Source organism: Natator depressus, chromosome 8, assembly GCF_965152275.1.
Source record: "Natator depressus isolate rNatDep1 chromosome 8, rNatDep2.hap1, whole genome shotgun sequence".
In the NCBI taxonomy this organism is placed as follows: Eukaryota; Metazoa; Chordata; order Testudines; family Cheloniidae; genus Natator; species Natator depressus.
In genome coordinates, this window is record NC_134241.1 from 10,991,468 (window position 1) to 11,010,611 (window position 19,144).

General features: G+C 42.1%; 1 protein-coding gene across 1 annotated transcript in view; it reads right to left on the reverse strand.

Annotated features, from left to right (window-relative positions):
* Window positions 1-3,212: 3,212 nt before the first annotated feature.
* The window catches only part of TGFBI (transforming growth factor beta induced), a 36,460-nt gene continuing 20,528 nt past the window's right edge, over window positions 3,213-19,144 (reverse strand). The window contains exons 5-17 of the mRNA XM_074962079.1: window positions 18,701-18,865; window positions 17,462-17,608; window positions 16,507-16,648; window positions 14,552-14,764; window positions 13,679-13,816; window positions 13,183-13,328; window positions 12,616-12,752; window positions 11,667-11,797; window positions 8,110-8,234; window positions 7,678-7,780; window positions 6,704-6,783; window positions 5,535-5,559; window positions 3,213-4,214 (exon numbers count right to left, since the gene is read on the reverse strand). Coding sequence (XP_074818180.1) covers window positions 4,174-4,214; window positions 5,535-5,559; window positions 6,704-6,783; window positions 7,678-7,780; window positions 8,110-8,234; window positions 11,667-11,797; window positions 12,616-12,752; window positions 13,183-13,328; window positions 13,679-13,816; window positions 14,552-14,764; window positions 16,507-16,648; window positions 17,462-17,608; window positions 18,701-18,865 — 1,593 coding nt within the window. The 3' untranslated portion in view covers window positions 3,213-4,173. The remainder of the gene's footprint in view (window positions 4,215-5,534; window positions 5,560-6,703; window positions 6,784-7,677; window positions 7,781-8,109; window positions 8,235-11,666; window positions 11,798-12,615; window positions 12,753-13,182; window positions 13,329-13,678; window positions 13,817-14,551; window positions 14,765-16,506; window positions 16,649-17,461; window positions 17,609-18,700; window positions 18,866-19,144) is intronic.

The following is a 19,144-nucleotide window of genomic DNA, read 5'->3' on the forward strand; positions in this document are numbered from 1 at the left end:
TAAGAATGAATGGGAGGGATTTCCCAAAGGGCCTACATAAACCTAGAAGCACACATACCCTTGATTTTGAATGGAATATAGGTCATTTAGGAGCATAGGAGTTTTCAAAGATGCCCTCTGTTATAAAGCAATCACAAAAGCAGAACAGGTCAGTGATGGGAAAGGCAAGATCTGAAATGGAAAGACTGAAAATTAACTTTAATATTTTTGATTCCGTAGAAAAGGGACTTGTTGCTTTGATCTCATCACACCCATCTTTGCACCATTCTGCTGGCTCCCCTTCTCCAGCCCATCAAACACAAATGACGTATCCTCACTTTCAACGTCCTTCACACCCTGTCCCCACCCTACCGATCATTTCCTGTGCACTATCAAGCTGCTAACGCCCACCTCCAACCAACCAACATTGCTGGCCTTCATTGCCCACTTGTTACATTTTCAAACAAGTCCCTTTGAGGCACTTCTCCCATGCACGCGAAGCAAAATGGAAGAAAGCACAAACATCCACAAAAGCACCTCACTGTTGTCCTTCAAATCAGCCCCTTAGATTTCTCCTTTGCCACAATGCCTACCAAACACTCACTCAATGGCTAGACGCTCTGTGTGCCGAGATCACTCCCTCTCCTGCTACCCAGTATTGTCCCACTGTTTCCTTATGTGCCCACATCTGTACCTGTCACTACCAGGAGGAGAGTGGGGTGGGGGGAGAGAAAACCTTTTGTAGTGATAATCACCCATTTTTTCATGGTGTGAGTGTATAAAAACGTCTTCATCGGATGCATACTGTGGAAAGTACAGAAGTGAGCTGTAGCTCACGAAAGCTTATGCTCAAATAAATTGGTTAGTCTCTAAGGTGCCACAAGTACTCTTTTTCTTTTTGCAAATACAGACTAACACGGCTGTTACTCTGAAACCTGTCACTACCTCTTATCTTAGGCAGACCTCTCTTTGGAGCATGGATCATTTTTGTTCAGTGTTTGTACAGGATGTGGTATACGGTGGGACCAGGACCACAACTGTGGATCTGACCTAGGCACTACTGCGATAAAAATCATAAAAGGTGAGTATTTCTAATGAAATGCTGGTATTACCATGGTCGAACTGTGTGTAGATTAAAAAACTCAGTCTCAAGTTGTGGGCCAGGCTGGCCTACCCACTTTAGAGAGGTCAGGAGCCTCCACTATCCTTGCCTATCACTGGCTGATTTTCAAGCCTTCTTCCTGCAACAAAAACTTTGATTTAAAAATGCCACCCCCACCCCCAGTAAAATTTGGGCCTGCTCCTGTGATCCCTCCAGTCTCACTGAGGTAAAACTGCATGGGGTGCACAGAATGTGGCAGGCTCAGGGCCCCCCCGACACGTACCTTTGTCTTAGGCCCCTGTGACTATAGGGTTGAAAAGCCCCATGTCACCGCTCTGTTTTCAGAAGACTCAGATCCCAAAACCAAGTTCATCGTGCAGAAAAGTAAGAAGTGCAAGAACCCAGACAAAAAGAGAGAGGCTGTTTTTCAGCTTCCTATTATACACATGGTTCAGATACAGCGTAGGGAAACTGGTTTTGCATTTAATGGAAGAAAAATAAACTGGCATTTTTCTGAGCTTGGAAAACAAGAGAAGCCTAGATTTAATATTTCTGAAGTGAGATGTTTATACATTTGGCTTATTCATTTTATACAGGCTAACAGATGGGCCCAACAGTGACTATAAAGGCTATAACTCAGCGAAGAAACGTTCCTGGCATCCTGATTTCAGAAAGCTTAACTCCAGATGTTTAGAAAATGCAACAGAACTCCAGGAGGGAAGGCAGCCTTATGTCCGCTTCCCAAGTCTGCAGAGTAGAAGGAGATTGATTTGATGCTCATTAAGCTCCTAGAAGCCTTGAGGCGTTAAAGTTAATGCTAATTATACTTGTTTTTCATATTTCTTCTGATAGGCTATTGGTTGGCGTGTGAAGACACTGTGGCTACCACAAATCAGTGGAGAGGTCCAGGGGCTGTTTTCTGGCTGGTATACAGAGAGACCAGAGAGTTTTGCCTTTTAAATGGCCTTTGGACAGGCTTCAACACTTGGCAGCAGGAATTAGTGATTTAAGCCTCCACCCACCAAACCTGTTGAGGCGACTCCAGAGACTTTAACCTCAATGCAAGGTGATGGCCACTGGTGTGTCCCTGTCAGAGCTCGTAGGGGGTCTCACGATCCTCTGAGGCTTGTGGAGAGAGAGTATAACCCTCAGCACTGACACCTGGTGGCACTGTAGAAGACCAACAGACCCTGGTAATCAGCAGGTGGGATCGAACCTGGGGCCTCTGGAGCTTAGTGCATGAGCTAAAAGCCACATGGCCCTTAGCTAAGGCTGTAGAGAGAGATTAATGATTCTGCATTAAGTGGTCTCGATGCTACTATTGGGACAGAACACCCCCACCCAGGAAGCCACTCACAGAGCCTCAAGCCAGCTGTCCTAGTCCCATGTAAGGCCAGCCTCAGTGCATAAACAGCTACAAAAAAATCTGGGTGTAGAGGTGGGCTGTACTACTCAGACTGCAGGGGCTGAATGTCCCACCACCTGTCCGTGGGACTGCAGCCCTTCAAAATCCTGTCGCTTTGGGAAATGGAGCCAGTTGCATGGTGGAGGCTTGAAACCCTGGAGTGAGAATCCTGCAAGATGATCTCTTCAGGAGAAGCACAAGTGCAAGGTTAGAGATGATCCCTTTCAACAAGTCACTTGTAAAGAGGAACAAGATTGCAAAATAGAAACAAGTGGGAGTTTCCAAACAGATTGTTTTTCTCCTTTCTTTTTATATTCAGAGCTGAATAGTACTGCCCTGCCAGTTGATGGTCGGGGGAATCAAGCCTCCAGCCTCATTCAGAGGGACCATTACTGCTACAAGCAGCCAGGACTACTCCCATCTTCCAGTCCATTCTGCAGTGCAACCAGCCAAATTATGGCTGCTCAGGATTTGGGGAGAGAACTGCCGTGAGAGAAAACAAAAAAGGGGAAGGGTCTCTTGTTCTTTCTCCCCACTCTAATGCAGCCATGATTTGGCCCACAGTATTTACCAGGCCAAATATAACCTAGGTCCCCAGCAAGTCTGAAGTCAAACTGTACCCTCGAGCAATAAAAATCATTCTGCTGTCATTAGTCATATGTTTTTGATTTTATTGTTTGTTTTTTTAAAAACCAACAGTTATTACAAATGAATCATTTGAAGGCTTCTGAGAGGGAGAAGTCTCATTACAGATATGATGTATTTTCAGTCTTCTTGTGAACCGAGACAGCAAAGTCAAATCCATATGCATAAACAAAACCAAACAAAACTAGAACAGTTCAGACCGCAGGTTTATATCATGCAAATTCCCTAATATCAACATAAGGCTTTTAAAACAAAAACAAACCTCAAACTCAGACTTCCACGGAAGACTTTCAAAACACAGACGGGGGGGAGGGAGGGGTGAAGAGAAAGAAAAGATGTATTCTTTGGTTTAAAACACAGTATTGCTTGGAAAACACTTAGTGAGTTCAACAAAAGGATGATCTTTAAAATAATCACTGTGTAACCAACTCTAAGGTTGGCACCTATGTGATCTATTTACTTGAAAGGCGATCACGTACAATTATGGCCTGGTCATTAGGTGAATGTTTTTGAAAAGGTGACACAGACTTTGGATGCTTTTTTATTTTTTGCACAAATTGAGACCATAAACTTTAGATCTTGATTTTTCAGAGGTGCTTAGAATCCACAACTGCAGTTGAAGTCAGAGCTGAAGATCAGTCTTGATCCAGCAAAGTGTCCCTGTTCAGGCTAGCCCTTAACTAGTGCTGTCCTGAACAGGGACGGACCCAAGTACTTGCTTAAGTGCTTTCCTCAACCAGAACTGTAATCAGCACTTGCTCTGGGGCAGTTGTGGGCCTTACTTTTCAGAAGTGCAAGAGCAAGTACCTAAACTTGAAGCATCCAGAATCAGGGGTTACTTCAGAAAAGCATTCACCTTAATGTACAGCCCCTAAAGGTCAAAAAGAAGCAAAAATGGTTTAAAAATATATGGCTTTTTTCTCCTATCCATTTGAGTGGAAACAAAATAATCTTAAGTGTGATATTTGGTTTTTAAAAACCAATTCTGTCCTTCCCTTAAAATGACAGCAAAAGCTGACTGTTCTGCTGAATGTTCTTCACTTTATTGTTTCATCCTTGCTAATAACCTGGAATATACAGGCGCTGAAAAGGGAAAGGAAGAAGACAGATGTGAAAAATACAATGCACAGAAACATTTAAATTCCATCTTCCCCTGGATTCACACAATATAATAAATCTCACTTGGACAGAAATCAGTAGCCAGCCATATACATTTGCTATTGCTTTTGCTCTGTGCTCATATGGTTCTAGTCAAGTCAGTAGAAGGATTCCCACTGATTTTAATGGGCTCTTGGTTACGCTCACAGTGCATGTTTTGGGCTTGTTCCTGAGAGGCAGTGAGCACTTACAACTTCCACTGATTGCACAGGGAGTCGCAGGTGTTCAAAGCCTCTCAAGGATCTGGTCCTTTAAGTCCAATAAAAGGAGGTAACCGTGCTATTTCTGATCTGCATTTCCCATTTATTGGATCATCATTAATACTAAGCTTGCAATTGTATGATGGCACCTTGGTCTCTCCTGTGGCATACAAATAGTTTAGTCTCCAGAGGCCTGGAATGCTTTAGTCTAACCCAAGTTATTAGGCTCCATATAATGGCAACTGGGTGAAATTTAAATGGCCTGTGATATACAGAAGTCAGATAAGACGATCTAGTGGTTCCATCTGACCTTAAACTCAATGAAATAAAACTTCGATAGCAGATGGTCTGGCCTTGTAACACCTACAGTATGTGACTACACACCAGCATCAGGGTGGGTAGGAAAATATTAAGGATCCCTTTAGAGCAGGGATCGGCAACCTTTGTCACGCGGCCCATTAGGGAAAGCAGCTGGCAGGCCAAGTCGGTTTGTTTACCTGCCGCGTCCACAGGTTCAGCTGATCGCAGTTCCCACTAGCTGTGGTTCACCGCTCCAGGCCAATGGGGGCTGTGGGAAGAGGTGGCCTGGCCCGCGCTGCATCTGCACCTCCCATTGGCCTGGAGTGGCAAACCGCGGCCAGTGGGAGCTGCGATCAGCCATACCTGTGGATGCTGCAGGTAAACAAGCCGTCCCGGCATGCCAGCGGCTTTCCCTGACAGGCCGCATGCCAAAGTTGCCGATACCTGCTTTAGAGGATGATAGTGCAACTCTTACTGCAGGTTCCACATGGATTTTTTTTTTCAGCACTTATGAAATAGGTCAAAGGCAGCCTAAAAGTGCATGTTTATTGGGGGAGGGATTGATTTAAAGTGGTAAGTGGAAGTTGGTGACACGTAGAGTTCCATGAGCACAGTAGCAAACTGAGACCTATTTGAATTTGACTCCTAAAAGGGAAAGTTATTCCATTGGTTTAAAAAACAGAGGGCTAGTAAAATTGGAAATATCCCAGAGAATACAAGAGAGAAAGGAAGATGTGTTATTTACCTAGCCGAGCACTCCTCTGGGAAACCTGTAAGAAAAGAATATTTAAAAATAAAATAAATTCTGACTCTTATCTATATTGGATAGCAACTAATCAATCAATAGCTGGTCAAAATGTTTGAAACTATCAGCAAAAAGGATCTGTTGAAAAATAAAAGCCATTTTTTAAATTGGCTTTAATATCAAAGCCTCAGCAGCAATAGCTTGAGCAGAATACAACTGCATCCTGCGTTCAGTGATGTGAGCTGCAGGAAGCATGTTACACTAGCTCTTCAAAGACAAATGCGGACTTCCTAGCTTTATTTGGGTACAAGGGAAGGTATTGACTATGATGACTAAGGTAGCAATCCTGAACAGGCTTCTGCAAGTACTTAAACTTTATACAGTGAGACTTCAATGGATGATTGTTCACAATTGTTAAGCACCTGCCTTTATAGGATCAAGGTCTAAAGTCCCACATGATTGGGGTCCTGGTTACCTGAGAGACCTCTCCCACTGTCTATCACCAGGGCCACAGAGATCAGCTGGGGAGTTAGAGATTTTTAGAGTGTGCCATCAAGTGGCTGGTGGAAAGGCATTCTCAGCAGAAGGTCCCACAATTAGGGAATTCCTTGCCCCAGTGTGCTAAAAGACCCCTCGATCTGTAAGTGGCAAGGATCAGTGTCAGGTCCATCTCCTCTCCAAGGCATTTTCCTGAGGGGAGGTCTGAGGTAGTTACGGGGTATGATACATAGTTTAATGTTGGATAAGAATCTCCCATTGGCCAACAAGTTAAACATGTTTCTTTCTAGTGATTACTTCTACAGCTACAATTCTCTAGGAGTGCCTGGCACATTACAAACAAATGCAGAGGGGAAGCTCCCTGCAGTAGAGAACTTATTGGATCTGAACAAAGGAGCAGGGGAAGTGGTATAATAATTACATTTGTATACAACATATGCTATTGAGGTTTGGCACGTGTCTTACAGCACCAGGATTTTATCTGCAGTATGTTATAAAATGGTTTATTTTTTAAATTGTAAGCAAGAAAGAGAAGACTGCTCAGGGTCCAGAGTGTTATGTGATTAGTATTTTCTTAAATCAAAAACTGAATAAATATAATGATCCTTAAAATTTGTTAATAGGTCTGTAATTTCAGGAGTGTCCCAATACGTGGGCTAAATGTTGTTTACCTTGGATAATGCAGATGCCTGTTTGAAGATTTCTAGCGCAGGATCTGCGGGCTCATCTCCTCTTTCTTGAGGCCTAAAAGCTGTGGGTGTGATTAAATCATCATTAATATAGAGACTAAATATTTCCTGCTTCCCTCTACCAGTGTTCTGTATATCTAGGCATGAAATCACACATCAATACAACATCACACATCAATACAACAGCACCCACTGAATTATAATACTTACTAGGTCATCCCCCTTCTTCAGATAGCCAAGCAAGCAATGGTCCCGCAGCTTGTTCTGAGTAACTTGGGTTGATTTGAACTATTCCTGTGACAGCCCATTCTCTACTGTACTTTAATTGATGCGTACATAACAATAGCCAGATAGTCCCACTTTACAAATTGTTCACTGTAGCCGATAGCTGTACAGTCACTACACTACCATTAGCTCCTTCAGAGCAGGAGCACAATATACGAAGGTCCTGATTCGTCCCTGGTCAGGACCGCTCTTGAGACGTTAAAGAGAAGCATATGCTTAAATTCCACTGACTTCAGCAGGACTGCTTACATGTTTAAAGCTAGGCACATGCTTATGTAGCTTTCTGAACTGGGACCAAACTTAATAGAACCCAGATGAACAGATTTCAACTGTGACACCATATGTGGTTAAAATATATTAAAAACCACTGGATATGGATATTTTATAGTGTAACTGCATTGTGTAAAATGAACAGACTATATGACTGATGGTATATTGCACAGATGCTCACAAAATATCAAAAATTGTACCTCTTCTGCTAGCAGAACTTAAAGAACTAGTATATTTGCTATAGCAAATACAGCTATACAAATTTTGCTTCCTAATAAACCTGCGCAGAATACCCCTTCTCTTAGCTTCTGCAGAGAAAATGTATTTCCTTTTATAAACTGTGCAAAACATCAGCGAAATTCCTAGCCCGCAGCTTTATATATTTAGAAATGTTGACCTACCTGGAGGTTGTAAGACAGCATTCACAGCATAAATCACACCATTAGTGGCCATGATATCAGTTTCGGCAACAGGTTCCTTGTTGACATTTACTACATTGTTTTTCTGGAGGGGGGAAAAAAGTGAAACCACCATTTAATGGATGGGACAACACCCCGCCCCGCCCCCCCCCCCCAACTTCTACAATAAAGTTAGCCTGTATTCTCCCTAGAAGGCTTTTCCTGAGATCTCAAAACAGAGGTTATTATTTCAAGACTGTCTGTTTCCTGAGGTTACACATCTCTCTGCTAGGAACCAGTGATACCATTTAGTGAGAGTATATGTCCATTTGGAAGCTGTTTTGACATCGTGCAAGTGAGCATAACCATATTGTTGAAAAACAAAAAACCCACAAGGAAATCCCGAAAAAAAACCACACACACACACAAACTTACAGCAGTAACTTCAATTTTATCACCCTGCAGAGACTTCAATCTCACAAGAGCTCCAACTGCTCCACTGACCAAGATTTCATCCCCAATATGGTACTTCAGAATGGTAGCAAGTTCTTTAGCATTACCTGGCAGAAGAAACATTTACAGAACAATGTTACAGCTTTCTCCATGTACACTGTCATAGTTTTAAGAGGTAAATGCCATATGCATATACAGGTGGGTGAGATAATATTGTCTCATCTTTTATTAAAAGACATCCTCACCACCTGGTCTCTCTAATATCCCAGGGCCAGCATGGCTACACCACCACTGCATATGCATATAAAGTCACTTCACCCTCTACTGAAATCCAATCACCTCTGACATCAAATGGAAAATATCATCGATTATTCAAAGTACAGAGGTAATCTGGGGAGGTAAAATGTAAATATCCTAGCTGGAACTGGTTAGAACTTCAGGGTTAACACTCAGCTGTACAGAAAGGCCCCTGGGATCTTTAACCACAAGCAGGCCTAGGGCTGTGCAAACAATGGATTTTTTCTGTCTGGTGACCAAAGCTAGAGCGGGGGGGGGGGGGGGGGGGAGGATAAAAATAAAAAAAGTGTTTTGAATTGAGCCAATACAAAAAATTCAAAGCAATTTAAACAATTTTTTTTAAATTAAAAGAGATTAATTCCAGATCAAAACGTTTTACTTGATCCAAAACCAAGTGTGTAATTTTGAGTTTTTTCTAAAAAACTTTTTAAAATAAAATTGAAGCAAAATTCTAAGCAAAAAACTTTGTTTTCGGTTGAAAAATTGAGGTTTTATTTTTTAAAAGGTGAAAAAAAACATTTCAACCTAAACAATTTGGTCAATCGACACAAATTCGCAAAACGTTTCAGTCGACCCAAAACTGCAACTTTTGGGAAAGGGTTAAAAAAAAGTTTTAGCTGGAAAACATCACCCAGCTTTAGTCAAGACCAGTTTATGGTCCAAAAAAATATATCAGTAGTGCAGTGCCCTCAAACCCCATGCAGAGGTATTGGGTCAATGGTCACTCGTCGATATTTCCTACTGCTTCCAGTACAGATCTGTCCCGACCGTGCTTAATTTATGAAATCTAACACGATGACAACCCGGAGCCACTCCCAGTCACTTAGAAGATGAGGGGCATACTGAAAAACTCTCCAAAATTAAAGTGTTTCTTTATATTATTTGCTTTATTTCCTGGTATTGACTGGGTTTAAAAAAAAAAAAAAAAAGGAGGAACTCAGAGAATCTTGTCTGCTAGTTCACATATCAACGGAGTTGCCGATACTAATATTACTTTAAAACAGATGCAAAGCTTGCTCGTAATGAGCTAAATTGTAGCACTGGAGAGTCACTATTTTCACGGAACCAACAGAGTTTACAGACCTTGGTATCACAGAGTCTGATCCAAACCCCACTGATGTCAAACAGGAGTCTCTCTATTGAATTCACTAGGCTTTGGATCAGGCCCTGGAAGAACTAAGTTGGTGTATTCCTCGCAGTCTGTTTCCTGGTTAGCCAGAGGGTGGAGCAATAGTGGACATCAATCTCTCATTTTCTCCTTAGAGATGCAGTGCCAACATCTAAACTCTAGGTCAGACAGAACATGTGATGCTAAGGGCCAGATTTGTAAAGGTATTCAGGCACCTAACTTCCACTGATTTTAATGAGAGTTAGGCACCTAAATCCATTTAAAAATCTGGGCCTTGGTCCAAAATGAAAGCAGTCCATCTAGCAAGATGTATATTTTATTTCAGCAGCTTCATCTCAATAAGCAGCAAATCTTTTCCTCTGTGGTCCATATGAGTCAGTTCACACTCATATCCTCACCAGCACGATTCACTTCACCTTCAGAACCATAAGCTAAATATTTGCTTTGAAAGACCAAGAACATTTCAAGCACTCACGTCTGGGATATTTCACCCGTAGAGCTGGTTACAGTAGTTGCAAAAACAGATGTGAAATATTTATACATAAACACTAGAATGACTGCACAGGCTGATGTAATAGATTACTGCTCCATGCACTTAAAAGGATAGCCAGCTACCATACACAGATGCTTTACAGATTATGTCATCAGTGTTTGGTTGGGTTTTAAATGAATAGCCAGCATTCTTTCCAAACCACAGCCATTTTTTAACTCAAAAAGGGACAACATTCTGTTGCTTACACAGAAGATGGCTGTAAAAGTTCCCATACTTTTTCCATGTCATGTCTGCAAGCCTGTGCTTTACAGCTGTGGTTCTCAACCAGGGGTCTGGGCCCTCTGGGCGCGGTGCACAAGCAGGCTTCAGGGAGCCCACCAAGCAGGGCCAGTTTTAGACTCGCTGGGGCCCGGAGTGGAAAGCCAAAGCCCCACTGCAAGGGTCTGAAGCTTGAGGTCCTAAGCCCCATCACCTGGGCTTGAAGTTGAAGCCTGAGTCTCTGGGATAGCTCAGTGGTTTGAGCATTGGCCTGCTAAACCCAGGGTTGCGAGTTCAATCCTTGAGGGGGCCATTTAGGGATCTGGGGCAAAAATCGGGGATTGGTCCTGCTTTGAGCAGGGGGTTGGACTGGATGACCTCCTGAAGTCCCTTCCAACTCTGAGATTCTATGAATGTAGCTTCATGTGGGCACCCTGTTGCGTGTGGCCCCAGGCAATTGCCCTGTTTGCTACCCCCTAATGCTGTCCCTGCTTTTGTATGCAGGAAAAAAAAACAGTTGTGGCACTCGTGGGCCATGGAGTTTTTAGAATATGTTGAGGGAGGCCTCAGAAAGAAAGAGGTTGAGAACCCCTGCTTTACAGGACATCAGTCTCCTCCTGGTCTTTATCTTTTCCTAGTCCAAAATATCGGTCGCTTATTGCCAGATTTGTTTTTCTTTCTTTGTTTTCTTCTTTCCCTGCTATTTTATATATAAATATAAAAAAAACCCACTCAGTTTGGGGTAGGACTCTGCCTGATAAATGCTTGGATAGGAATCATTTTCCATCTGCAATATTAAACACTTCTTTCCACACCCATGCAAAACCTGGTTGTTAAAGCGTCATGAGAAGAGGGCGCAATGATCCTTCTGCCATATACGTTTACTGTGCAGCAGACAGGCAAGCAGACTTCAGGCAGGCTCATAGTTCTTGCACAGCCGGCATGTGAGGACCAGAGACCTCAAGTGCCAACAGCATTGCTAGAAACACCATGGACAGGGGAAGCAATTGTGATTCCATGGTTCCAACCAGTCTGCACTGGCCAGGAGAGCTAAGCCCAGGCAGGGGAGTGTTCCCTGCATGCTCTGAACAATCATAACAGATGCCATTGTATCCCAAACGTTCCCAGAGGCCTTGTATCTGCCTCACTAGAAAATTTAAGGCCACTTTTTGATGCCTGCTGTACAGATCACAAGCTTTCTGTTGGTGCATGGCATATGAGTTGGTCATGTAGGACGAGAGCTTTCAATGGATAGGGAGACACAAATTTTAAGGATCAAAGAATGTGATATTGAAGGCATATTTATCCTGGTCAGCCCTTCAACATTACACAACATTAAAAATCATATCTATGGATATTCACCCATAAGTTTGTTCAGTTCCCCTTGTGGCATAGCTTGGAAAGCTTCGTTTGTTGGAGCAAACACCGTGAAGGTACCTGGCCTATTTAATGTCTCCATTAGACCTGCAGATTGGATGGCAGCCACCAACGTACTGCAAGACACACACAAAACACAGTTGTAGGCAGTGCTTAATTTGTAATGAAAGAGGTGCCAGAGCTTAAGCAATTTTTCTACAGTCATAACTGATGCAGCAAGCCCAGAGGTGCCATGGCTAGAAGCTGCCAAGCACAGGGGTGCCGGGGCTCAGCCTGAGCAAGCCATGGCACAACACACTGGTTGTAGGCTTCGCTTGTTTAAACCTACATTTATCGTTATTCTAATGGCAGATACATTCAGCTAAAGAGTAACTGCTGTAGGTTATTTTCAAGAAGAATTATAATGTTAAAGCTACAAAATACAATAGGTTCTGGCAAATAATGTAATTGAAAAGTTAAGGCCTAATCCAAAGTCCACTGAAGTCAATGGCAGTCTTTCCCTGGGGCTTTGAATCACAGTCTTACTTTATTAACCTACAGATGATTCTTCTTTTAGATCCCAATCCAGCTCCCACTGAGTTGGTCTAGGGCCCTTTGATAATTTGAAACAAGGAACAAATTGGGGGACACAACAGAAATATTCTGGACTCACTTGGTACTGAAAAGAATTTTAAACCCCATTTTTATTTTAAAAGTTTTGCTGCTTATAATTTAGCAAGACATGCATTTAGATGCTTTTTCATTAACAAATTATATAGTAATGACTTCAATCCATAGTTAATTGGAATTGCTTTGACAGCTCTGCCGCTACTGTGAGACGAACAGCAAGAACAAAATGTCACCTAGTCTATTCTATATGGGTTCTGATATTGTGCTCATCACCACACTATCGGAGCACTTTCCATAAGGTGCATTAAGCAATGTGACTACACACGTGAAACGTTGGTCTGCCTTTAGAACATCCATGACTGTTCCTACTGGTGGAGTCAGCATTTTATCCACTGTAAACAAGGTGCCAAACCTTCCTCTCCTGTCATGGGCAGCAATACAGACGTTTTCAATGCAGAGGTTCTGCAAGTATAAACACAGACAAAATAAATTAAAATACATTTCAAGGGACAGAATATTTTAATTGTTACATTGTTTGTTTGTATTTTTCACTTTGATACTTCATTCAAGTTAACTTTTTTATATTATATAAATTAGCCCTTAGCAGGCTTGCATATGTATAACTGAGGGCACCATTTGGCCTCCAGAATCTTTGCTACAGATGACGGATGAAAAAGAATACAGCCTGACTCTCAGATCCCAAACTGAGTTTGCAGATCTGCGTTGAGATCCTGGCCCCGTTGAATTCAATGGAAGAAATCCCATTGACTTCACTGGGACCAGAATTTCACCCCGATGTGTGATCAGTGAGACACTAATAACAGAGCAACAGCCCTTCTAGAGCAATAATACTGTATCAGACTAAGAAAGAGAGAGTTAGACAGACACTCACATTGCGATATACAAAAACTCTCAGTTCTTTGCCACCCAAAGTTTCTAGCTTCTGTCCATGGTAAAGATATTTAGAAGAAAGCTGTTCTTTAAGAATGTGATCTAAAAGCAAACTCTTCGTGTTCTGGTTCATAGGAGGAGTCCCATCTGCAGCAAAAAGCATTTCAACACATAATGATCATGTTAAAATGAATCGCTAAGACTCTACAAGGATCTAAACAATAAATATGGTATCTGTATTTGTGTTGCCTTTCAGTTTCAAAGCCACTCTAGCAAAACCAGCTTAAGTGAGAGAGAGGGGACGTGTGTGTGTGTGTGTGTGCGCGCACGCGCACACAAACACACACACCCCTCAATGAAGAAAGCAATCATTAACAATAGTAAAAATCTGGCATATAACTCTGGTTCCTAAAAATCTGGCATATAACTCTGGTTCCTCCCGGAAGCGTGTCTGTGATAAGAACCAATGGAACTTATAGAAGATTTCCAAAGTTTACCTTTGAACACAATGTTTACTGGGGCAAGAAGCGTCACACGCTCATTTCCAGTGAGATGAGAGCTGAGATCAGCTTGTCTAAAAAGGTCAATAGACGTTGAAACATCAGATTCTTTTCCTAACTCAAACAAAGTTTTAGCTAAAGAAAAACAAAAGAACAGAAATCACTTGTTAAAACTATATTAAATGCTTCAACAAATTTGTTTCAGCATGGACTATCATCTGTTTGTAATTAGAAGTACATACTAATGAGCAATGCATATTGCTGGAAAGCAAATGGATGCAAAAAAAGGATCAAGCAAGAGCACTACTTATTTCCAAAGCAGTCATACTGGGATTTTCAAAACAGACACTGAATTTCAGAGGGAGTCGGATGTCCCAACTCTCTTAGGCGTCTTTGAAAGTCCCAGCCTTGATTTTTTTGACTGAACATAATACCTATCTTTTCTTTTGCCATCTGTTGAGTTATTTCCAATGAGTCCTTCATTAAAGAAGCTTAGAACTTTAAATTAGACCCCCTGTTAAACTGTAATGATACAAAATTCTACTGAAAAAAGATTTCCAAAGCAGAGTTGGAGAGGAGGAACATAAGGACATCACCCATGTAAAGGTGCATGTCAACCTCCCGAAAGGATCATGAAAAACCCTGTATTTACGCATGCAGGTCAGGTAATTGGGAACTTAACGACATACACAGTTACCGAATTTGTATGCGCAAATACCGGCTTAGGTGGGCAGACATATTAGCGTGTGCACAGGCATGCTTGTTACATTGCCCAGTGCAAATTCTATCACAAAATTTTTTAAAACCCCACTACACGTGCTGCTCCAAACAAAAACAAAAGAAATCCAGGAGACAGATCAATGGTTTTACCTGAGTCTGGAATCAGCAGCTCATTAACGAAATGTACTACACCATTAACAGCTAGGACATCCTTTTCAGCAATGATGGGCCTTCCATTCAGGGTGAGTTCATCACCACTGCAGCCTACTTCCAACATGGTACCTTCCAGAGTCTCCATTGACAAGCCAGCAATAATGGCCTCAGCACACATGGCCGATTTCAATATGTGATGGTTTAACAGGTCTAGAAGAGAGAAAATGCACATGGTAAATAGAAGGGTGGAAAGCCAGCTTGGAAATTATTTGTAGTGCCTAGGAGCCCTCGTCAAGGACTACAACCCCACCGTGCTAGGCACCGTACAGAGACCAGTCCCAAAAGAGCTTACAATGATTGATAAGATTTTACAGCCTGTGGACTAAGACCCCTGCAAGTGACAAAACCTGCACAAAAGGAGTAAGTCACTGTACTCGAGTTTTTATACAGGATACCATCTAGCTTTTGCTACATTAGCAAAGATTTAGAATTGAATTCTCTCTCTACACTCATGGAAACAGGCAGACATTATTATGTGTTTTAGTAGTGGAATCTTTACTCTGCAAGATGCAGAAGACTATAATTAAATGTAACAGCAACCATCCTCGTTTGGAGGCCACTCTTAACTCCAAGCTGCCAAGGAAGTAGCGAAATGTAATAGAGGCTCCATTCTTGTCCAAGATATGGGTCTAAACACTATCCAGAGAGTTACATCAATGGAAACCTGAGGGAGCTATATTGACTTCAGTGAGTTGCTCCAGATTTACTGTGCTATAGTTGAGGGTAGGATTTGGCCTGAGATATTTAACTTCTCTAGTAAAAATTAATAATCTTCTGCTGGTGATAGATAAAGGCCAGATACCAGCCTCAACTAACTCCCCTTTGAGCTACTCCATTAACCCAAAGGGATGCAGCTAGGGATCCCCCCCCCCCCCCACAAGTAGGCTCAGTGTTACTTCCTCTCAATCTCAGAACTTGGGGTGGGATGGCATGAATCCCAGGCTGCATAACAGCTCCTAGGGGGCCACCACGAGCAGCTCGGAGACTGTTGTAACTTATACCTGGGACTGAAGCAGCCACTGGCTGGAGGGAGTGCAAAGGTGGATCTTAGCCCACTCCCCAGGTCCTACACTAAGCAGGGCTTGGCTAGATACAAGGATCCGTGTCCAGATGGCGATTCCGATGGACTGGTAGCTGTGGAACTGATCACATGAGCAAGGTAGCGTGGCCCATAATTTTCTGTTCTAAAAATCATTAAGCTGCCTGGATGTTTATAGCAGGAGAAACCCGATTTTCTCTCTACACAGCAGCCCAACGAGTGCATTCGTTTTGATCTGAAGATAGTAATTCTTTTATGGCCCAAATCCTGCCCCATCCCTGTCTGGGTGCAAAGGCTGTCCTACGCAGCAGGAGAGCTGTAGTTCCACTACATGGTGTGGGCATAGATGGATGGCTGTTTGTGCGGGGCACCTTTGCCCTCTTAAAGCCACAGAGCAGAGTTCCCAGGACAATCCCACACACACTGGCTCTGTAGCAGTAAGGTAGAGCTGGAGGATTGGTTCCTTTGTGTGTCTAATTTTCCCCCCCCACTCGGGCAGAGATTTCTAAAGGAGTTTGTAGTCCAACTCCCAAACACCTTTGGAAATCTCAGCCTCAATTCCCCTGTGAACCAGCTGTGTGCTCTGGGGAGTGCATGGCTTCCTCTTTCCCCCCATGGAGTTCTCCTATGCCCAGCTAACTAACACACACAGCTTGGTGCAGCATGTGGACCTTAAGTTCCCTGTGTTTTGTCCTAAAGAAAAGGCTGCACCATCTAGGGTAAAAAAATAATAATAATAATAATAATAATAATAATAATGTCAAGTGGATTATTCCAGCCTATCTCAGGATGTATCAAGGGTCAGTTCTCTTACTTTTCTACCTTTCAACACCCTTGGTAAACGGTCATTTACCTTTGAGAGCTTCTGGGTCCCCAAGGATCCTGTTCAGTGTTTCTTGTGGGATCTTCTCAAAGGCTTCATTAGTTGGAGCCAAGAGTGTGAATTGGCCATCACTTTCTAACAAGGTATTAAGATCAGATGCAGCCACAGCAGCCTTTAAAGAAATGGGAAGAGAGAGGCTAGAATACGCTCAACAAGAACACAAAGAAGGAAAAACCTTCCCCCCACCCCCGCATCCAGACAAGGGCTAAGGAGCAGACTTTTAAAAGCATCTGGTGCCTATCTGCATCCATAGGCACCTAAATATCTTTTCTTAAAAATCTGGCCCTATGTACTTAGCAGCATCTTACCCTTCAGGCAGGCAATCTTTGGAACACATCGGGTGGCGGGGGCGGACTTAGGGCTTGCTCCAATACCTATTGAAGTCAACGGAAAGGATCCCAGTGACTTCAAACGGCAGTGGCTCAGCTCCTTAACCTGGTTAACTGGGAAATGCCAATTTATGTTTAAATGTTAAAGTTCAATGTATAAGATGTGCATTAACAATTAATATTTAAGTTGGCATTTATTAAATCAATTGGGTCAATGTTTCTGAACAGTAACATCTAATGCCAGGATTTTCAAAAGGAAATAAGGGAGTTAGGCCTGGTGTACGTTTAAAAAGTTTTACCAAAATAACTGTCAGTAAGCGGTGTGATTTTTTTATTGACATAGTTAAACCAGTAAAAGCCTCTGTGTAGACACAGTTATACCAGTACATGATGCTTTATACTGGTATAGATTCCAAATCAGAATAAGCTATATCAGCATAAGCATATGCTGGCAAAGATAAAACAGCAAAACTTTAAAGTGCAGACAAGTCCTTGGTTACGTACATCCTACTGAAATTCAGTGGGAGTTGGACACCTTTGAAAATCATGAATGAAAGCATGAACAAACACGCTGTAAACCCTTGAGATGAACTCACCCGAAGAGTTTCAAGATTTTCGTTGGTCTCAACGATTTGCTGAATAGTGTGTGTTGTGGTGGCAATGACTTTATCTATCAGATGGACCACTCCATTGGTGGCATGATGGTCTGCTTTCAAAAGTCTGGCACAGTTCACGGTCACAATCTGCAGAGGAAACGATCCAGCGGGGACAGAGTTCAATTAATTAAAAAACAAAAACAAAAAAACCCCCACAATCCACAAACTGCATTAGTACTAGGAGAAGTTAAAGAAACGTATGTAGAGAGGAGGCCCTGCTATGAATCATCAGGAAGCAACAGTGTCTTTCTGTGCAACTGCTCTCCGGAGCTCTTTTACAAATCATTCCTCTCTTGGTAACTCTACGGTTTACTGCATCTGAAACTCAACAGCATGCAGTATGGTTAACCAGTCCCAATATACAGGAAATAAAAAACACATTACCAGCCAAGCTAAAATTGTACTGTACTATAGGCCCCACCCTTACTCGAATGAGTAATCCAGTGACTTCAGTTTACTTGTAAATAAGAATTACGCAGGTAAATAAGGGTTGCAGGCCCAGGCCCTATATCTAGAAAGATGCCATTCATTTATATTTTAAATAAGTGGTTACCCTTTATAATAGTGACAAACTGCAGTGTGATTATGCTTTATAATACCTGTAATTACCACTAATTCATATATGCTAGAAGGCTAGCTACAGAATAAATCTAATTGCCTTTTAGTTTCATATTTAATACTGTAATGACTCTGAAGTTATACTTTTCAATAAATGCTCCTAGTATATAGTTCTGTCATCAGAAGCTTAAAACACATTTGACATAATTATACTTCAGCAAAACTACTCTCACTATAGTATGAAGTAAGAGCAAATACATATCAGCATGCTTACCCAAGTGTAACATTTACTGCATCATCAATGGATCGATCTGTGTATAAAAATTCTATACAAGCACCTTGTGCACCTATACACCAATATCGGCTCAGGTAATTTGAGGCTCAATCGTGTGACATGCAGAGTGCCTTCAATTCTCATGGAGGTCAATGGACACCGATCACCTTCCTGTATCGAACCCTCTTCCTCAGAGTTTTTGGTCTCTTTATCATTAATATTTTACCAAAAAAGAGATACAGTATAAATATTCTGGGGCCACTGGCATAGCTCCATTGACTTGGATCAGTTTACTCCATTTGGGGATCTGGCCCCCGTTGTTACAGTGGTACAAGTAATGCACTTACTCCGTTAGGATAGTGGTGGATCTGGAGATCAATATTCTGGTACATTGAAGGAAGGGACGTTCCATGTTTCAGCTCATCTGTTAGGACCCGTCTGTTCACCATATGGTAGCGAAGAGCATTTAGCAGTTCAATGTTAACGTTACTGACCAATGAATCCAACATTTCCTGAAAATAAGCAAAAAAAAAAAAGTAATTTTCAGGCAAATTTTTAAGTGTCATTAAATCTAGTGTAAACAGAATTTCTTCAATAGCAGGAGCCCTGATATTGCACAGGGATCTTCCAGCATGGATCTTGACTCCCAAATGGATTTCCACAGCATTCCATGCCACTGTAAAGTTCCCTGGCAACATCTTTCAGTAATCGGTCTATTGAAATTTTGTTGAGGAAAGCTATTGATCTAAATAGAAGCCAGTGAATGAATACTTCAAATGTCTGTTTTAAAA